The sequence below is a fragment of the Drosophila sechellia genome, chromosome 2R (genome assembly GCF_004382195.2).
Source record: "Drosophila sechellia strain sech25 chromosome 2R, ASM438219v1, whole genome shotgun sequence".
In the NCBI taxonomy this organism is placed as follows: domain Eukaryota; kingdom Metazoa; phylum Arthropoda; class Insecta; order Diptera; family Drosophilidae; genus Drosophila; species Drosophila sechellia.
Genome location: NC_045950.1, coordinates 19,318,451 through 19,332,658, shown reverse-complemented (window position 1 = coordinate 19,332,658; position 14,208 = coordinate 19,318,451). Strand labels below are relative to the sequence as shown.

At 46.6% G+C, this 14,208-nt stretch overlaps 4 protein-coding genes across 6 annotated transcripts; 3 read left to right on the top strand and 1 right to left on the bottom strand.

Annotated features, from left to right (window-relative positions):
* Window positions 1-7: 7 nt before the first annotated feature.
* LOC6615684 lies at window positions 8-3,044 on the bottom strand. Of its 2 annotated transcripts, none has more exons than XM_002040019.2 (5): window positions 1,789-3,044; window positions 1,656-1,739; window positions 1,517-1,597; window positions 339-1,460; window positions 8-287 (listed from the first exon to the last, which is right to left on the bottom strand). In XM_002040019.2, exons 1-5 carry the CDS (start codon window positions 2,932-2,934, stop codon window positions 36-38), a joined length of 2,685 nt encoding a protein of 894 aa, XP_002040055.1. In that variant the 5' UTR covers window positions 2,935-3,044; the 3' UTR covers window positions 8-35. The 2 variants fall into 2 exon arrangements, with proteins under 2 accessions (XP_002040055.1, XP_032572244.1); XM_032716353.1 differs by having other exon boundaries at window positions 1,656-1,730.
* A 253-nt stretch (window positions 3,045-3,297) lies between these two features.
* On the top strand, window positions 3,298-5,242 carry LOC6615683 (protein PRRC2C). Its single transcript, XM_002040018.2, has 2 exons — window positions 3,298-4,595; window positions 4,663-5,242. Exons 1-2 carry the CDS (start codon window positions 3,415-3,417, stop codon window positions 5,126-5,128), a joined length of 1,647 nt encoding a protein of 548 aa, XP_002040054.1. The 5' UTR covers window positions 3,298-3,414; the 3' UTR covers window positions 5,129-5,242.
* A 2,156-nt stretch (window positions 5,243-7,398) lies between these two features.
* On the top strand, window positions 7,399-8,588 carry LOC6615682. 2 transcript variants are annotated; one of them, XM_032715390.1, is made up of 2 exons: window positions 7,399-7,661; window positions 7,750-8,588. In XM_032715390.1, the coding sequence occupies exons 1-2, from the start codon at window positions 7,417-7,419 to the stop codon at window positions 8,411-8,413; spliced, it is 909 nt and encodes a 302-aa protein (XP_032571281.1). In that variant the 5' UTR covers window positions 7,399-7,416; the 3' UTR covers window positions 8,414-8,588. The 2 variants fall into 2 exon arrangements, with proteins under 2 accessions (XP_032571281.1, XP_032571280.1); XM_032715389.1 differs by having other exon boundaries at window positions 7,399-8,588.
* A 4,658-nt stretch (window positions 8,589-13,246) lies between these two features.
* Window positions 13,247-13,670, top strand: LOC6615681 (heterochromatin protein 1). Its single transcript, XM_002040016.2, has 2 exons — window positions 13,247-13,309; window positions 13,401-13,670. Exons 1-2 carry the CDS (start codon window positions 13,247-13,249, stop codon window positions 13,656-13,658), a joined length of 321 nt encoding a protein of 106 aa, XP_002040052.1. The 3' UTR covers window positions 13,659-13,670.
* The last annotated feature ends 538 nt before the right edge of the window (window positions 13,671-14,208 follow it).

Below are 14,208 nucleotides of genomic sequence, written 5' to 3'. Positions count from 1 at the left end.
TTCCAGATTGCAAAAGAGTTTAAATTTATTGTAATCTAGTCCTTCTTGCCCAAAAGCCTCTCCTGCTCCTTTCTCTTGTCGCGCATGGAGCGGTAGTTCCGGAAATCCCCATTCCACGTCTTGTTACGCATGATCTCCAGCGGATTGGAAGCTATGTACGCGAAGAAGGTCTTGCGAGGAGGTCCTCCGGGCACCAGATAGTTACCCATGGCGTACCAGGCGGAGCTCACGATGTTTAGGTAGCGGGCATTCAAGTGGTCGTGATATGTTTGCTTCGCCAGGGCAGCCTGAAAAAAATCAAGGATTATTAAGATACACATATATATATATATATATACCGTATTCTTAATCTGCTTATAGAAGTTAAAGTTCTCCTTGGATCTGGGCAGACGATCGATGCCCATGAGATCGGGACTGGCGGGACTGCTCTGGAGGATGGTGACCAGTTCGAATATCCTGTTCGACTCGGCTATACTATCCTCGAGCTCCTTCTGGCTGTAGGTCTTGCCGTACCTCCTCTTGACCCACTCCCGCAGCACTGGCAGCTTGTGGGCATCCGGCAGACAGGCCAACACATAGCGGGGCTCCTTCCTGAGTACCCGCATGCCATCCTTCAGCAACTTGTCCATCTGGGCGGCGTCGTTCGGATCGAATGATTCCGTATCCTTATGGGTCAGTGCCTTGCGCGGCGTCATTCTGCCCATGCGCTCCATCTCGGCCCGCTTTATTAGGGACCGCTTCTGCCAAACGGCCTTGGCACATCTCACCACTGCATCCACGATCTCCGCCTTGTAGTTCACATGGCTGCGACCACTGTGGTTGCTCGACCGATCCAAGGTCTCTCGACTGTCGGAGATCTTATTCTGATCCAGCTCACTAAAGAGTTCCAACGTTTTCCTTTCTGGCTCGGGCTCCGGATGGCCTTCGGACTTGGAATCCGGAGGCGCCTCATCCTCAATCACCATCTCCGACAAAAGCTCCTTAATGTAACAAGGGTCGGCTTCGTCCTCATCCGACTGATCCAGCGCCTTCACAAAAGACTTGGCCATAATATGACTGAGATCAAAGGGTTTCGGTTGGCCGGATTGGAAGACCCGGTGGTATTTGAACTGGTACGGCTTGTTAGATCGGGGTCCACGGAAGAACCTAGTCTTCACATGCCTGTTGTTGGGCATGCGCATATCGCACTTGTGTGCCTTCCCTTCGATCTTTCCCTTGGCCAGGATAAAGGATACGGCCGACTTTTTGGGAGCCGGAGGAACATCGCACTCCGTAGGACCAACGACTTGCTTACACACGTGTGTGTACTCGTTGAAGTCGATGTTGTGGATACGGAAGGGGCTGCTAACGAGTTTGCGAGGCGGTGGCTTCCAGGGCGATACCTTCACCTTCTTCGGAGGTTCTGGTTCCGGTTCCACTACTTTAGCCTTTTTCTCCTTTTTCCCCTTCTTGTCTTTTTTCTTCAGTACAGAAAGATTGTAAGGAAAGTTAATCTATTTGGAAATTTTCCACTTACCGGCTTTCCTCCACCACCCTTCAGCCTTTTTCCGCGTTCTTTTTCTGCAGGCGGTGTTCTTACTGTGCAATCCCTAATTTTCTTCAATAGAAAAAGTGGGTTTGGATAATATAAATATATTTAGTAATTTACAACATACCGGCTTCTCTGCACCTCCCTCCAGTCTTATTCCACGGCAAGTATCGATTCCACTGGTGCGGGCTACTGTGCAATCCTTATTTTTCTTAAATTGGATATTAGGTATAGAATGTATTTGATAATTCTCAACTTACCGGCTTCTCCGCACCACCCTCCAGCCTTTTTCCGCGGTAAGTATCGAATGCGGCAGTATGAGCCACGGTGATATCCTCGCCCACCAGAGCCCGATCAATCTGACCCTTGGTTTCCGGCCAGGGCTGCGATACCAGCATCTGCTGGCACAGCACGCAGTTGAAGTTCTCGATGGTCAGCACCTTGGTCTGGTCGCAGTGCATCGCGTTCCGGTGGCGGGCCATGATTAAATCGATGTCGTGCTCCAACTGGGCCACGATTCTGGCCTTTCGAAGTTTGGTGTACGGCTCGTTCACATCGAGGAGTTCCAGGCAGCGATCCCTCGCCTTGACCGCCAGTTCATCCCTCAGGAGCTGGGCCTGCAACACCTGACCCTTGTGCACCAAGCACATGTTGGCCTCGGGCTCCCGACTTTGTTGGGTTTCCTCCTCATCCTGCTTCCCCTCCACTACTGCCAATTTAAAGTAGCGCTCCAGGGTCTCGGAGAGGGTTTTCTTGATCAGCCGCTGGCCGGGATTCAGTCGGTAGAGCGCATACCAAGGCTCCTCATCGTCAGTGCCATATTCGGGCGGTCCATTGATGGGCCAGAAGTTGAAAGACACGACAAACTCGGGAATCTTCGCTGTCAGACGGGAGGTCCTTTGAACCGGCTTCGGTTGCCTTAGGAAGTAGGGCGACTTCTTGGAGGCTTTCTTTTTTGGGCGCTCCGTGGTCAGGGAAGCTAACGATTGAGTTTGGGGGTCTTGTTTTTTGACCGGAGCCTGGGGCAGTACAAGGTCCAGAGCACGAATGGTGGGCATCATGTCGATCTTGGCAATGGCATTCATTATCAGCTGCTCATTAATGCTGTAAACGCCATCCTTTTGTTTCGTCTTGTAGTAGCCCTCCATCACAAAGAACAGGAAGGCCAGTATGTTGTTCCTGCTCAACTGCACGATCCGGCTGATCTTCTTTTTGGATATCACCGGCTGGAGGCCCAGGGATATCAGTGCCTTGAACATCTTTTCCCCCGTTCCCTGCTCGAAGTCATCCCGGAGGCTCTCCGACATGGTGGACATCGTGGCCTCCTGCTTCGCCGAGATTCCCATATACCACTTGGCCAAGTCCAAGTTCCTGGTGAACTCATCCAGCTTATTCTGGAAACTCATGGCGGTTCACTCTGTGGCTGAATTTTTTACTCTATAATTTTATTTTCTACAAAATGCTTAATAAAAAAAAAACAAGATCTTAGTCAGACAAGTGGTCACAAAAAACTGGATTTCGCATGGAGTTTTTAAACTAATTCTAATGTCAAAGGTGGATATGATTGACTAATTTGTTGAATTTATTTTTAGATTTTGAATGGACTAAACTCAAAGCGATTGTATATAACCTGTAATTGTTTTAAACCTATTATAACCCCATTCTATATTAAAATGTATATTTAGATATATCTTTTACCTGGTTTATGTTTATTTAAAGTATTTCTCTGAAAACTAACGAAGTATGCCTTGTAAATAAAGAACAATAACAACCATTTCGATGTTTCACTGAAAAAATTGTGTGTGCTGGGTGCCTAGAATCCTATTTGAACGTTGTTCGATGATTTTTAGTCCGGAATTGTTATTCAAATCCTGGGATTCAGGACGATGGACTACAGAGCGATGAATGAATCCTGCCAATGTCCACGGTGTCGGTATGAACTTCGTTTGTCCAATCAGCCGATGCCCTGCCATGAGCAATGTTTCCCGGAGAAATATCTGATGTGTGGTTCGGATCCACGTCCTCGCTGGCAGAACAGACCAGATCCTCGGGAAGTTTTTCAGAATTTTTCCCAAAGAAATCCTCAAATACTTTCTCAGGAATCTGCTCAGAGTTGGAGTTTCCAGCATCCTCCAAACTGTTTCTGTGGGCACCAAACTCCAATTCGAGCTCTGCCAGACCATTCTCAGCAATTTTCACAAGAATATTCTCAGCAGTGTTCGCAACAATCTCCTTGTGTTTCTCGTTGTGGCCATCAAAATCGACAGAACTGCTTTCAGCCGCCTTGTCCAAACTGGACCAGACCATGTTGTTGCATAACCCACGAAGTCGGCGTTCAAACGGACGAGGCGGACGAGTGCGAGATCAGCGAGCCCGAGATCATCGAGCCCGAGTATATAGCGATCACCGACATTACCACAAAGGAGATGAAGGTAAAGCATCGCACCGGAAAGACGGAGACGATCATCGAAAAGGTTCAGTCGGTCACCCGGTTTCCCGTGACGGAAACTCAGCGCCTTGGGGAAATCGATAACGAAACAAAGTTCGTCCGTGACAAGGCCGAAGAAGAGGATGCAATTCCTCATCGACCCATGAGGCATTCCGAGCTGGAGCCCTTGCTGGAGTCGATGAGGGCGGAGGTGCCAAGAACTGAATCTAAAGATGCAAAGGAGGAGCTCGTCTACCAGGAATATGAGAAGACGGAGCGCGATTTTGATGACCCTGAAGCCAAGGTAGAAAAGATAATCATCAATGTCAAAATTCCGGACTTGCCCGAAGCAAAAGCATCGAACTCCAGCCAGCCCAATGGTATACCACCTCCTTCCCAACTGCCCAGTACACCACCTCCTTCCCGACAGCCCAGTGGTATACCACCTCCTTCGCAACTGCCCAGTACACCACCTCCTTCCCGACAGCCCAGTGATATAGCACCTCCTTCCCGACTGCCTAATAGTATAACCCCTCCTTCCCAACTGCCCAACAAGGATACATCCCAGCCATCAATACCAGGAGACATTTCCTCAATTTCGGTGGAAGATCCATCACTTGTCAAGAATGATGTTACAAGGTAGGTGTTTACAGCTCCTTAAATTAAACATATAATATTCGTAGCAAACCCCTTAACTATTATGTAGTGATAGCAGTTCGAAAGATCTCGTTGTATACGACCAGAAGGAATTAGTAGAGACGGAGATGAAAGAAGGACATTCCGAATCTGACATCGTGAGTACCGTGCATGTAAAGGTCACTAACAGAAAGGAGGCATCCATGAGGCGTCATCATGACGGGGAGCCCAATAAAACAGCGTTCTTCGAGAGTAGCGTGTCCCAGGTGCTAATAAAGAAGGCTGAGAAGAAATTGGAAGAAAAAAAACCGAAGCGCCCGCCACCCAAAGTGGAAGTCAAGCTAGGCTATCCACCAAACGACTTGGTCTGCCGATACGCCAATCCTCCGCGATGCAGACCTAAGCGCGTTAGCTGCAGATGTCCTTGTCCGCCCTCCATCTCCTGCAACCAGTGTCCTTCCTGTCCCCGCAGCACATCCCAATGCGATCCCATCTACGGCTTCGGCGGCATGTGTGTCGGATACTATTGTCTTTAAAACCATTCCCAATACTACAAGTGTCCAACTAACTAAAACAGTTTCCAATAGTGCAAGTGTCCAACTAAATCGCATTACCAACAATAAAGTGTTCCAAAAATCATGATACATAAATCAAGTCTTTCGAAATATATGGTTGTTTTTAGGCACCATATCTTGAGGAATTTCAGCTGAGTATGTTCTTAAAATGTAAAATTTTTTAGGTCCGCCTTAAAGTGGATTTGGATTAAGAGTTAGTACTTTGACCCCTTAATAAATGGTCAAAACGGAAATCCTGGTAAAATAATTTGCGGCGAGCAAAGCCACAGCTCGTTAATGAAGCAATTTCGAAATGGATTTTGGCCCTGAATCGTAGTTTATGGTCAAATACGGATTTCTTGAGTGCAATAGCAGGGCAATAACTATAATTGGGACCTTAACGATCGAATGATTATAATATTCAGTTTGCCGACTCAATTGCCTGCTTGGGATATTCATAGACAAAGTCAAAAGGCCCGGCAAATATTTCATTATACTTCCATATTTCAAGCAGCTGGATCCCTGCTGTCTCTCATTCACTTGGTTATTTCCCAGGTTTGTCATCAGGGGGAAATTGAATATTTTATCTACGGATATTAAGTGCCAGAGATGCAGCCACAGTGCTCAGAGTGCTCGATAAAATGTTTGGCATTTAATTTTTAGTTGACCCTTCGATTGGCTGGTTCAGGAATAATTCAGCCATTTGCGCCCAAGTAAACAAAACAAAATTCAACACTGCCAACAGCAGGAGGCTCAGCAGCAGGATGTTCACTTTTGGCCACTAAAAGTTCTCGATTCTTCCTCCGCCTCGGGCCGTCATTTTATTTCGTTTCATGTTTTATTCACCACTTCCGCCGGAAATAGACATGCGGACATGTGTGTGTGTGTGTCAGCGTGGGTGTGTGTGTGTTGGCCTAAACATTTGTCTCGTTTGGCACGCCGATGGATGGATGCAATAGATTTTTTTCGGGGGTCTGGCCAACAAAGCAGAAACTGTATTCCCAAACAAATCCCACATAAATGCTCAATTTATAACAGACCGGAAGTTAAACTTAATCAAGCGTACTTTTTGGCTTATTGTTTAGTTTTTCCCCGACTCCCCCTTTGTATTTACTTAACATATTTTATTGCGATACTTCTCGTTCTGTTTTTCCCTATTTTCCCGGGGATTACACGGAATGCCTGGAATATCATCTCCGTTCGTCGTGTCCCCTGCCATTTTCAGCATTTATTCATACTCAAACTCCCATTGTCGTAGGTTCATTCCGTTTCGGTCATTTAATAATTCGTTTGATAAATCTACGGCATCAAAAATGAATGGACGTATTTTTGTGTTCTGAATTAGTTAAAGCGTTCGTAGGCATCAAACTGAAACGGTTTTACCGGGGATTTGCATACTGTACTCAACTGTACTTTTTAAAGGCTTGAAGGTTATTTGATGTTCTTATGCCCAGTATGTGCAAATCCCTATTAAAAACATGAATAAAAAATAGCTTATAAAACAAAGATCTAAGCCAGTAAGGCTTTTCATTCTTGCACTCTTTCGTTATTAATAATTTGGAGGTGAACATGCCAGTCAAATGTTTTGCGGCAACTGTACTCTTTGCAAAGTACCCAGTACCTTGTTTCTGGGTGGCTTGTGTAACAGACTTTCATTTAATTATCCCAAAAACATTTGCATATTTTGCAGACGGCTCCACCGAATTGAAATCCATTGTCAAGCAATTAACCCGATGTAAAAGTCGGTGGGCGAACCCTCATTCAACATGGCAAATGGGCGAGTCCTGAATGCCTTCCTCTTCGCCATTGTCTGTTTGCTTCGCCCGGGATCCGGGATAAGCGAACGCCTGGGCAAACAAGTGCGGGTGGCCCAAGTGGTCGAAGGTGGCTCCAGGTGAGAGGAGCTCCCTTTGCGGAGCCACTCTGCGTTTCCTAATGCATTCGATAATTGCATGCTGTCTGTTACACATCGAGAGGGATGTGTAGGGTCTTGGCCTCTGTCTCAGGCGGATTGAATTCCCTTCCATGTTGGCCTAATTAGGACCTTATTGTTGTTTTGCCAATATGAAAGGTTACACTAACATTTTACTTCTATACTAATGGATGGAGCACCTTGAGTACAACCAAACGATAGAGGAACGATAGCGGTTTGGTATGGAATATAATGTAATCGACTGACTGCAAATTGCGAAGCCTTTTTTCCAGTGCATACTAACAGAGCGCAGGATGAACTGAAGTGGCAACTGCCTATCACTCACCCCGAGCATTCAATGCCAAGTGCTGACGCTCACATGTATCCCGTTCAATTTGAATATTCAGGCTTTTTAAATAGACAAAATTCAAAACAAATTAAACTATGGAATGATGTGGATACACCGGTTGCTGATGGACAAGTACACCCGCTACGGTCATGTGCTGCGGCATTTGATTCGGGTTTCCAGGCGAACTGCGACATCATCGGGACATCACCAGAGTGCTTCTCGAAAGGATGTGCCAATGGTGCAAATAAGTCCCGGTAAGAAACTGGACATCGAGGTCGACTTTTTTGTGGCCAAGGACGAGCCGCACCAAGTGTCCCTGCCCACGATGATATACTTCTACAGCCCACTCAGCCGACTGACCACCAAGTTGGCTCTCCTCCGGCTGAAACTCCTTTGGGACTGGGACTTCTCCGAGCAGAAGTTCATTGAGAATTCGAGCCAGGCAGCCGCCGTTTTTACGGACTTCGTAAGGCGCCGCCGCAACCGGAATGTGGAGCGATGCAGTACGCCCATGGGATTCAAGCAGATTAAGCACGATCTGCTGGATGATCCGCCCGACTGGAGGCTCAAACTGATGCGCTTCGAGAAGGAGCACTTCCGGCGGGCCATTCCGCTCAAGGTGCAGCTGCTGCGGCACTACGACCATCGGTTCGCCTTCCTGGACGTGGTCTTTGTGGCCCTGCGGAGATCCAATGACTTCCGCTCGACGGCGGAACTCAGTGAGATGACGGAGCTGCTGAAGGAGTTCATAGATCCCGCGCAGTTAAGGGTGCCCCATCCCTTGATCTTCGCCGAGGTGTTCATGCGCTTCCGGCGCGACTATTCCGTGCAACCCTCGACAATGGGCAATGTGCGGGACAACAGTCGCTGCATGGGCCAGTGGCTCGTCTCCACGTACAAGGTGGTTCGTTTCGACATCCTCAACCAGCACCCGCTGTTCGACATTCCCGAGTTCGAGGAGTGGATGCCTCCGGTGCTGTCCAGGATGGGTCGCAGCTTTGAATAGAGTGCTTCTAGCAGCTGTGTCATTTTATTGCGTCATTTACTTTGAGAGAAATCCTCGTGCTGTTAGATTCTGGTATGCTGTAGTCAAATTATTAGGTAAGCCCGTCTCCATTCGCACTGAGCTGTATTTAACCTATTGGGAATCTGCAATAAAATCCGTCCATGTGATACTCCCAGCTAGCAATGTTCAAAATGCCAGAAACAGGCCTTCGCCGTCTGGTTGATAGGGAAAACGAGCACATTTTCCCACGCAGAAAGTGTCATAAATTTGTAATTAGCATGGGTTCCCCTGTCGTCGACAAGATTCATGGGCGAAGTAGTGCCGATACCGCCAGTTCAGTTCTCAGCTGGGAAATCTTTTCCAGACTAGTTAGAGGAGGAAAGGAGGACCACAGGTGCAACTCACTCACCTTCTCGCTTATCGGAACACGTTTCTTTGCAAGCCTGTCAATAAGTTGAATTTACTATGCGCGTGAGTCCGAAAACCACAGACTGCATGTTGCAACTGCGAAAATGAGATGATGGGTGTTCGGGAAAGGTCTTGGAAAACCCTCGGAACACTCTTCTTTGGCAGTCCTGCCAAGTCGGACTTGGCGCGATATGCTGCGGCTTCTGTTGCTGCCACTTTGCCACTTTGCCACTTTCCGCTTGCCACTTGCCACTTGCCACATTTTGCCGCTGCACTCAAATTTAAAGCGTGCCATGTTATGCTTTTAATTTTCCGCCCAATAAAATCCTGTGGCTTTGGCTCCCAGAAATTACACTGTTGGGAGCCATTGCCATGTGCTGCCCCCTCCCCGCTGTTCCTCCTGTTTTGGCCCTTACATCATTACAATCCAGTAATGAGTTTCTGCAACATTTGCTGCAAGGTTATTGTCCCTTAATCAAAAGTGCAGGCAAGCGTTCTGCTGGGGGAAATCCCTCTTTAATGATTTACAAATTTGTCGGGAAAGCTTTTAAAAACCAAAACTGCTGGTGTGATCAAAAATCGCAGAACCAGCAGACATCCAATACAATACATTCCCTGCAAACTTCATTCGAGTATGGCCCAATTAATAAACTTTTCGAGTGAGCGTAAAATATGTACAAGTATAGGTTCAGATACACGTGTACTGCAGTTACTAAGAGTTTGAAAGTTATTGCTGCGAGCCTTTTAAGTTGAAGAATTGAAATTATTTTCGAAATTGCTCTGTCACGTGAGCTGCGAAAACAAAAGCACCGAATGCCGTAGCTTAAAACTTTGGCCACCCGGCGGCCACGACCGAAGGATACCCTGGCATCGGAGATAGAGCGGAGTGGGATCTGGAGCGGAGTCGGAAGCAGGCATGCTCCAACGACACTGGACACTCCGACTACTTGGTGGAGCGGATGGCTTGGCACATACTTCAGCTCCAATTGGAGTAAAGCTGCTCACCCGAGGACCACTTGGCTGACCGTAATGGCCAGCAAAACAAATGACGGTGCCATTGACAGGACAGTTAAAGAAGTTGGCTGAGAGAGGGATGAACTGGGGGAAGGGGATGGGAGCCACTATATCCTGCGATGACAATGACTTTTTAAATTGTTTCATGAATGTGTCAGTTTCGGTCAGAAAGTTTACCAGCGAAGCGCAGATGCTGGAAAATAAATGGCTGAAGATAGCGCCCGGTAGAAAGAGATGGGGCGAGTGGTGCGGGAGCGAGAAGGCTGTACGCTGTGCAGCGATCCACTTGGTTAACATCATCATTATCGTGAGCATGACGATTACACGATATCGCTACGTGATAATGAGCATGAACGGGCGAAATCAGACTTTATGACTTCATTTCCCATCCAAACAAACACCCACACACACACACACTCCGACACAACGGAGAATGTGTGTAAAAGCGACTCAAATTGCAGGTGTGGCAGCCACACCGCAGACTCGCAGTTGCAACACCTGCGACTTTCAGCGAAAAGCCAGCATCGGTGCCAGCCGCTTGGCACTTTTCTAGCTGAATGTGGTTTCAATAAAAGATATTCCATAAAATATATAGTATACATTTTAATCTATTATAATGTATTGTATATTATGTAAGGTTACCCTTTTGAATCTTCCAAGGATTATTAAGTTTGAAATCTACAGATTTGAGAATTTCATTTAGCTATCATTTTGGCATTTTGTTTGCAATCTGAAGAGAATGCAGCACTGGTCATCAGGATGCCGTGCCAGTTAACGGGACCCTGGGCTAAAGTGCATTTGATGCTGCCGCCTGTCCGACAAACCACCCACCCACCAGCCAGCGCCCACCTGGAAAGTGGGTGGCGTCGAAGCATCGAGATGCCGACACCATAGCAGACACAATTAAATAGACATTCACCGGCTTTGATAGCGCCATTTGGGAGCGGGGTGGTGGGTCCAGGTGTGCCAAATGGACGTGCGGAGTGGGTGGAAAAGTGGGTGGGAAAAGCCATGTGTGCGCCCTTTTAAGGCCATGAAGAGTGCTACAAAACTTTATGCATGACATTCTGGTGCAGTCAGTTCGCTAAATCAAATTGTTGCTTATCCCGCGAAATCTGCGGCAATTTTTCATCGTTTCTTGCGGAAATTTCATTGGGAAAACTAATTCTTCTTTTTCTTCGAAGAGAACCCAAACATGCAACTCAACTCAACTCGAATTGATAAAGCACATTGAAACGAGAGAAGTAAACAATTTGGCATGCAAATTGGGGAAACATGCACTTCACGGCTGGCTGCACTGCGAGGGCAGTTCCTGTACTTTCATATAACAGCTGGACACATAATGCGATTACGGAAGTGAAGCAGTAGAAACTTATGCATGTAAATCCCGCTCGCTTTTTGGTACTACTTATTCATATCGGCAAGTTGGAAGATAAGGCCTAACACCAAAGTTATCAGCGGCGAACTTTTTAATTACCCCCCGTCCTGGTTGGCATTTTCACCACATATGCAGTGGGTGGGGAAGCTTGCATTTTCGGAGGACCGTCGCCCTCCAAATGCGAATGTCTCCCAGCTTCGCCGGCCCACTTTTCACGTTAATGCGTATGCATAAAACTTTGCAGCACATGACTGGGGGATAAGTAGGGGAAATATTTAAAAGAAAAGTTTCGACTTCGAGAAGAAACACTTGAACAGCTGACGACGCCGACGACACTGGGGTGGAAAGTGCGGAAAAGTATGGCGCCAGACTACCGAGCAAATAATTTCCAATTTACCCCTAAAAACATAAAAGATGGCAAACATTCTGCATTTCATTTTTTATAGTGGCATATTTAAGACTGTGCAACTGGTTTGAAACACTTTTAATGAGCACTTGAATGGCTGTCGAGGGGGCGGCGGGAAATTTATTTTACTTTACCCCGGTTGCTGATGAAAAATTACTTTCATTTTAATTAGGAACTGCATCAAAGAGCAAAGTAGGAGCGAGTGTGTGCGAAAAGACGAAAAATTAAATTAAAAACACTTTTGTGCATTTAAGCAAATAAAGAGAGCGTGCCGCACACACATGCTGGAAAACCCCGTCCCCAGTGGGTGGTCTCATGTGCGGGGGTGCCGGGGGGTGGTTGGATTTTCCCAGCACTGTTTTTCCTTGTACGTGCCGAGCGGAGTTTTATTTTTTAATTAAGCTGTTTACATTTAGTCGTAATGTCCTTGCAGCGTCCCTTTATGGCAAGCGCGGTTTTTGTCGCCTTACCTTCCACCTTTAGCCTTGCCCACCCACCGCCCACTTTTCCCCACTTTCGCCCACAATTGCAGTGGCCGCACCTTTGTGGGTCAAGTGAGCAGCCAAGTTCTTGCGGCTGTCGGCAGCACAATTAAAAATGTGCAAACTTGCATTATTAAAATAAAGAATTTCATTTCATTCCGCCCGACACTTTTCCAACCGCTTTCCAACCCTCTCCGAAAAAGAAAACAGACAAGAAACGGAAAAACCTGGAAAATGGCTTTAATCAGCTGCTGCCTGACCGCCGCTTAAATGCCAAAGCATTTTCGTTTTTCACAATTTGATTAATGCCCGGAGGTCAAAAACGCGCCCTAGTTGCAGCCTAAATGTTGCACAGCCTTTGGCAAATAGGCAACAACAAATATTAATTAAATTGAGCAAGCAAAGTCAATTAATTACCACGCTTTTGGTTAATTAAAGTCATTGAAATATTTACATAAATATGTACATACATACATACATATGTATACATCTACACGTGTACGGAAACTTTGACCTATCGGCTGGCAAACACGATTCAATTAATTAAAATGTTTTGCAGACGCTTCCACCTTTTTCCAGGATAATTGGCCTCAGGTGCGACAGTTGGTAATTAAAGGGAAAGCAAAAAGTTGGCAGCGGCATAAAAAATGCTTAACTATGTAATTGCAAATATCGATAACACATGCCATGCCAATTTAGCGTCTGCCAACACTGCCAGTTAAAAAGTTGCACTCCACCAAACATCTCAATCTACCCAGGCGAATCTTTCCATTAAACGAGTGAGTTTCCTTAATATCAGCGATGCATGCAGTCACCCAGGATTGGCACTAAAATCAAGCGATGCAGTGCGCCTCGTTACGCGATTCCGCGATGATTAGATCAATTGAGGAAATTGTCATTGCCTCGATAATCAGCGGAGAATCACACGAAGTGGAATCTCTTTCAGTTTTTTGACAGAATCGTCCATCGAATGCGGCCAGAAGCCTTGGCCCAAAACGCAGATGCGTGGCATCCACATGAGCAGCTCTCCTGGTCATTGCCATTTTCTCTGTTGGCACGGAGTTGCGATGGACGCGTGCCTGTTTGTTGGTAAACAACAATCAAAGTGCATTTGCATTGTTTGGCGGCGTGAAAGCAAAAGGACCATGACTTCCGGGGGGAAGGGAAGGAAAAGCGATGATGCACCGGCACATTCGATGGGACCCAAAGTCAACGACCCAGTGTTGCAAGACTTTTACATTTGCACAGCACGCGAAAAACTTAGAAAACTTATAAATAATTCTGCTTATTTTATTTTAGATAATGATCCGCACGGCAATCTCCCGAGAACGGAAGGCAGAAAAAATACTTCACGTTTTTACGACAGAGAATGGAACTACGATGTTCTTGATCAAGTTCAAGGACTCGCCCCTGGTGGAACAGGTTCCAGCTATCGAGGCCAACGTACGCATTTCCCAAATGGTGATCGACTTCTACATGGACCGCCTATCCTTCCCACCGCCCGAATCCCGGAGAAGCAATCCGAGAAAGAGAAAAGCCAGCGAGGATGATTTATAATTAAATTCAATTATGCAGCAAACGAAACGATGTGTTTGGATGCCCATCGGCAGGGCGGAGTTTTCTATTCGCGCCGTACCGCTCGAATCGATCATGAAAATTTACGAGGCTGTTGGCCATAAAAGCCAAGCAGGGAAAACTAATTAGGCAGATATCAAATTCGGATTAATGGCTCTCAAAGAACCATAAAATCCTGGAGCGCAACAATTAGGATGCGTATCTCCGGATATGTGAGTTGCCAATTGGCTTGGAATGCCGGCAAATATGTTGTGTCAACCATAAAAGCCAACTTGAATGCTTTCGGCACTCTGGCCATGAAAACCAATGCAAAGTCGTTAGTCGTTAAAACCTACAAGAAGTTCTGCCCCTCAAGATGTCGATTCCGGGCGAGATGATGAAAAAGTTTGAGCGGTTGGCCGGGGAGTTTGTTTTATGGCCGCACTTCGGGAATTACTTTCCATTTATACAATTTTAATCTGGCCCATAAATAAGCATTGCATTTCGCCGTCGTGTACTTTTGGCCCGTCTAATGGACGGTTCTCAGACCAAA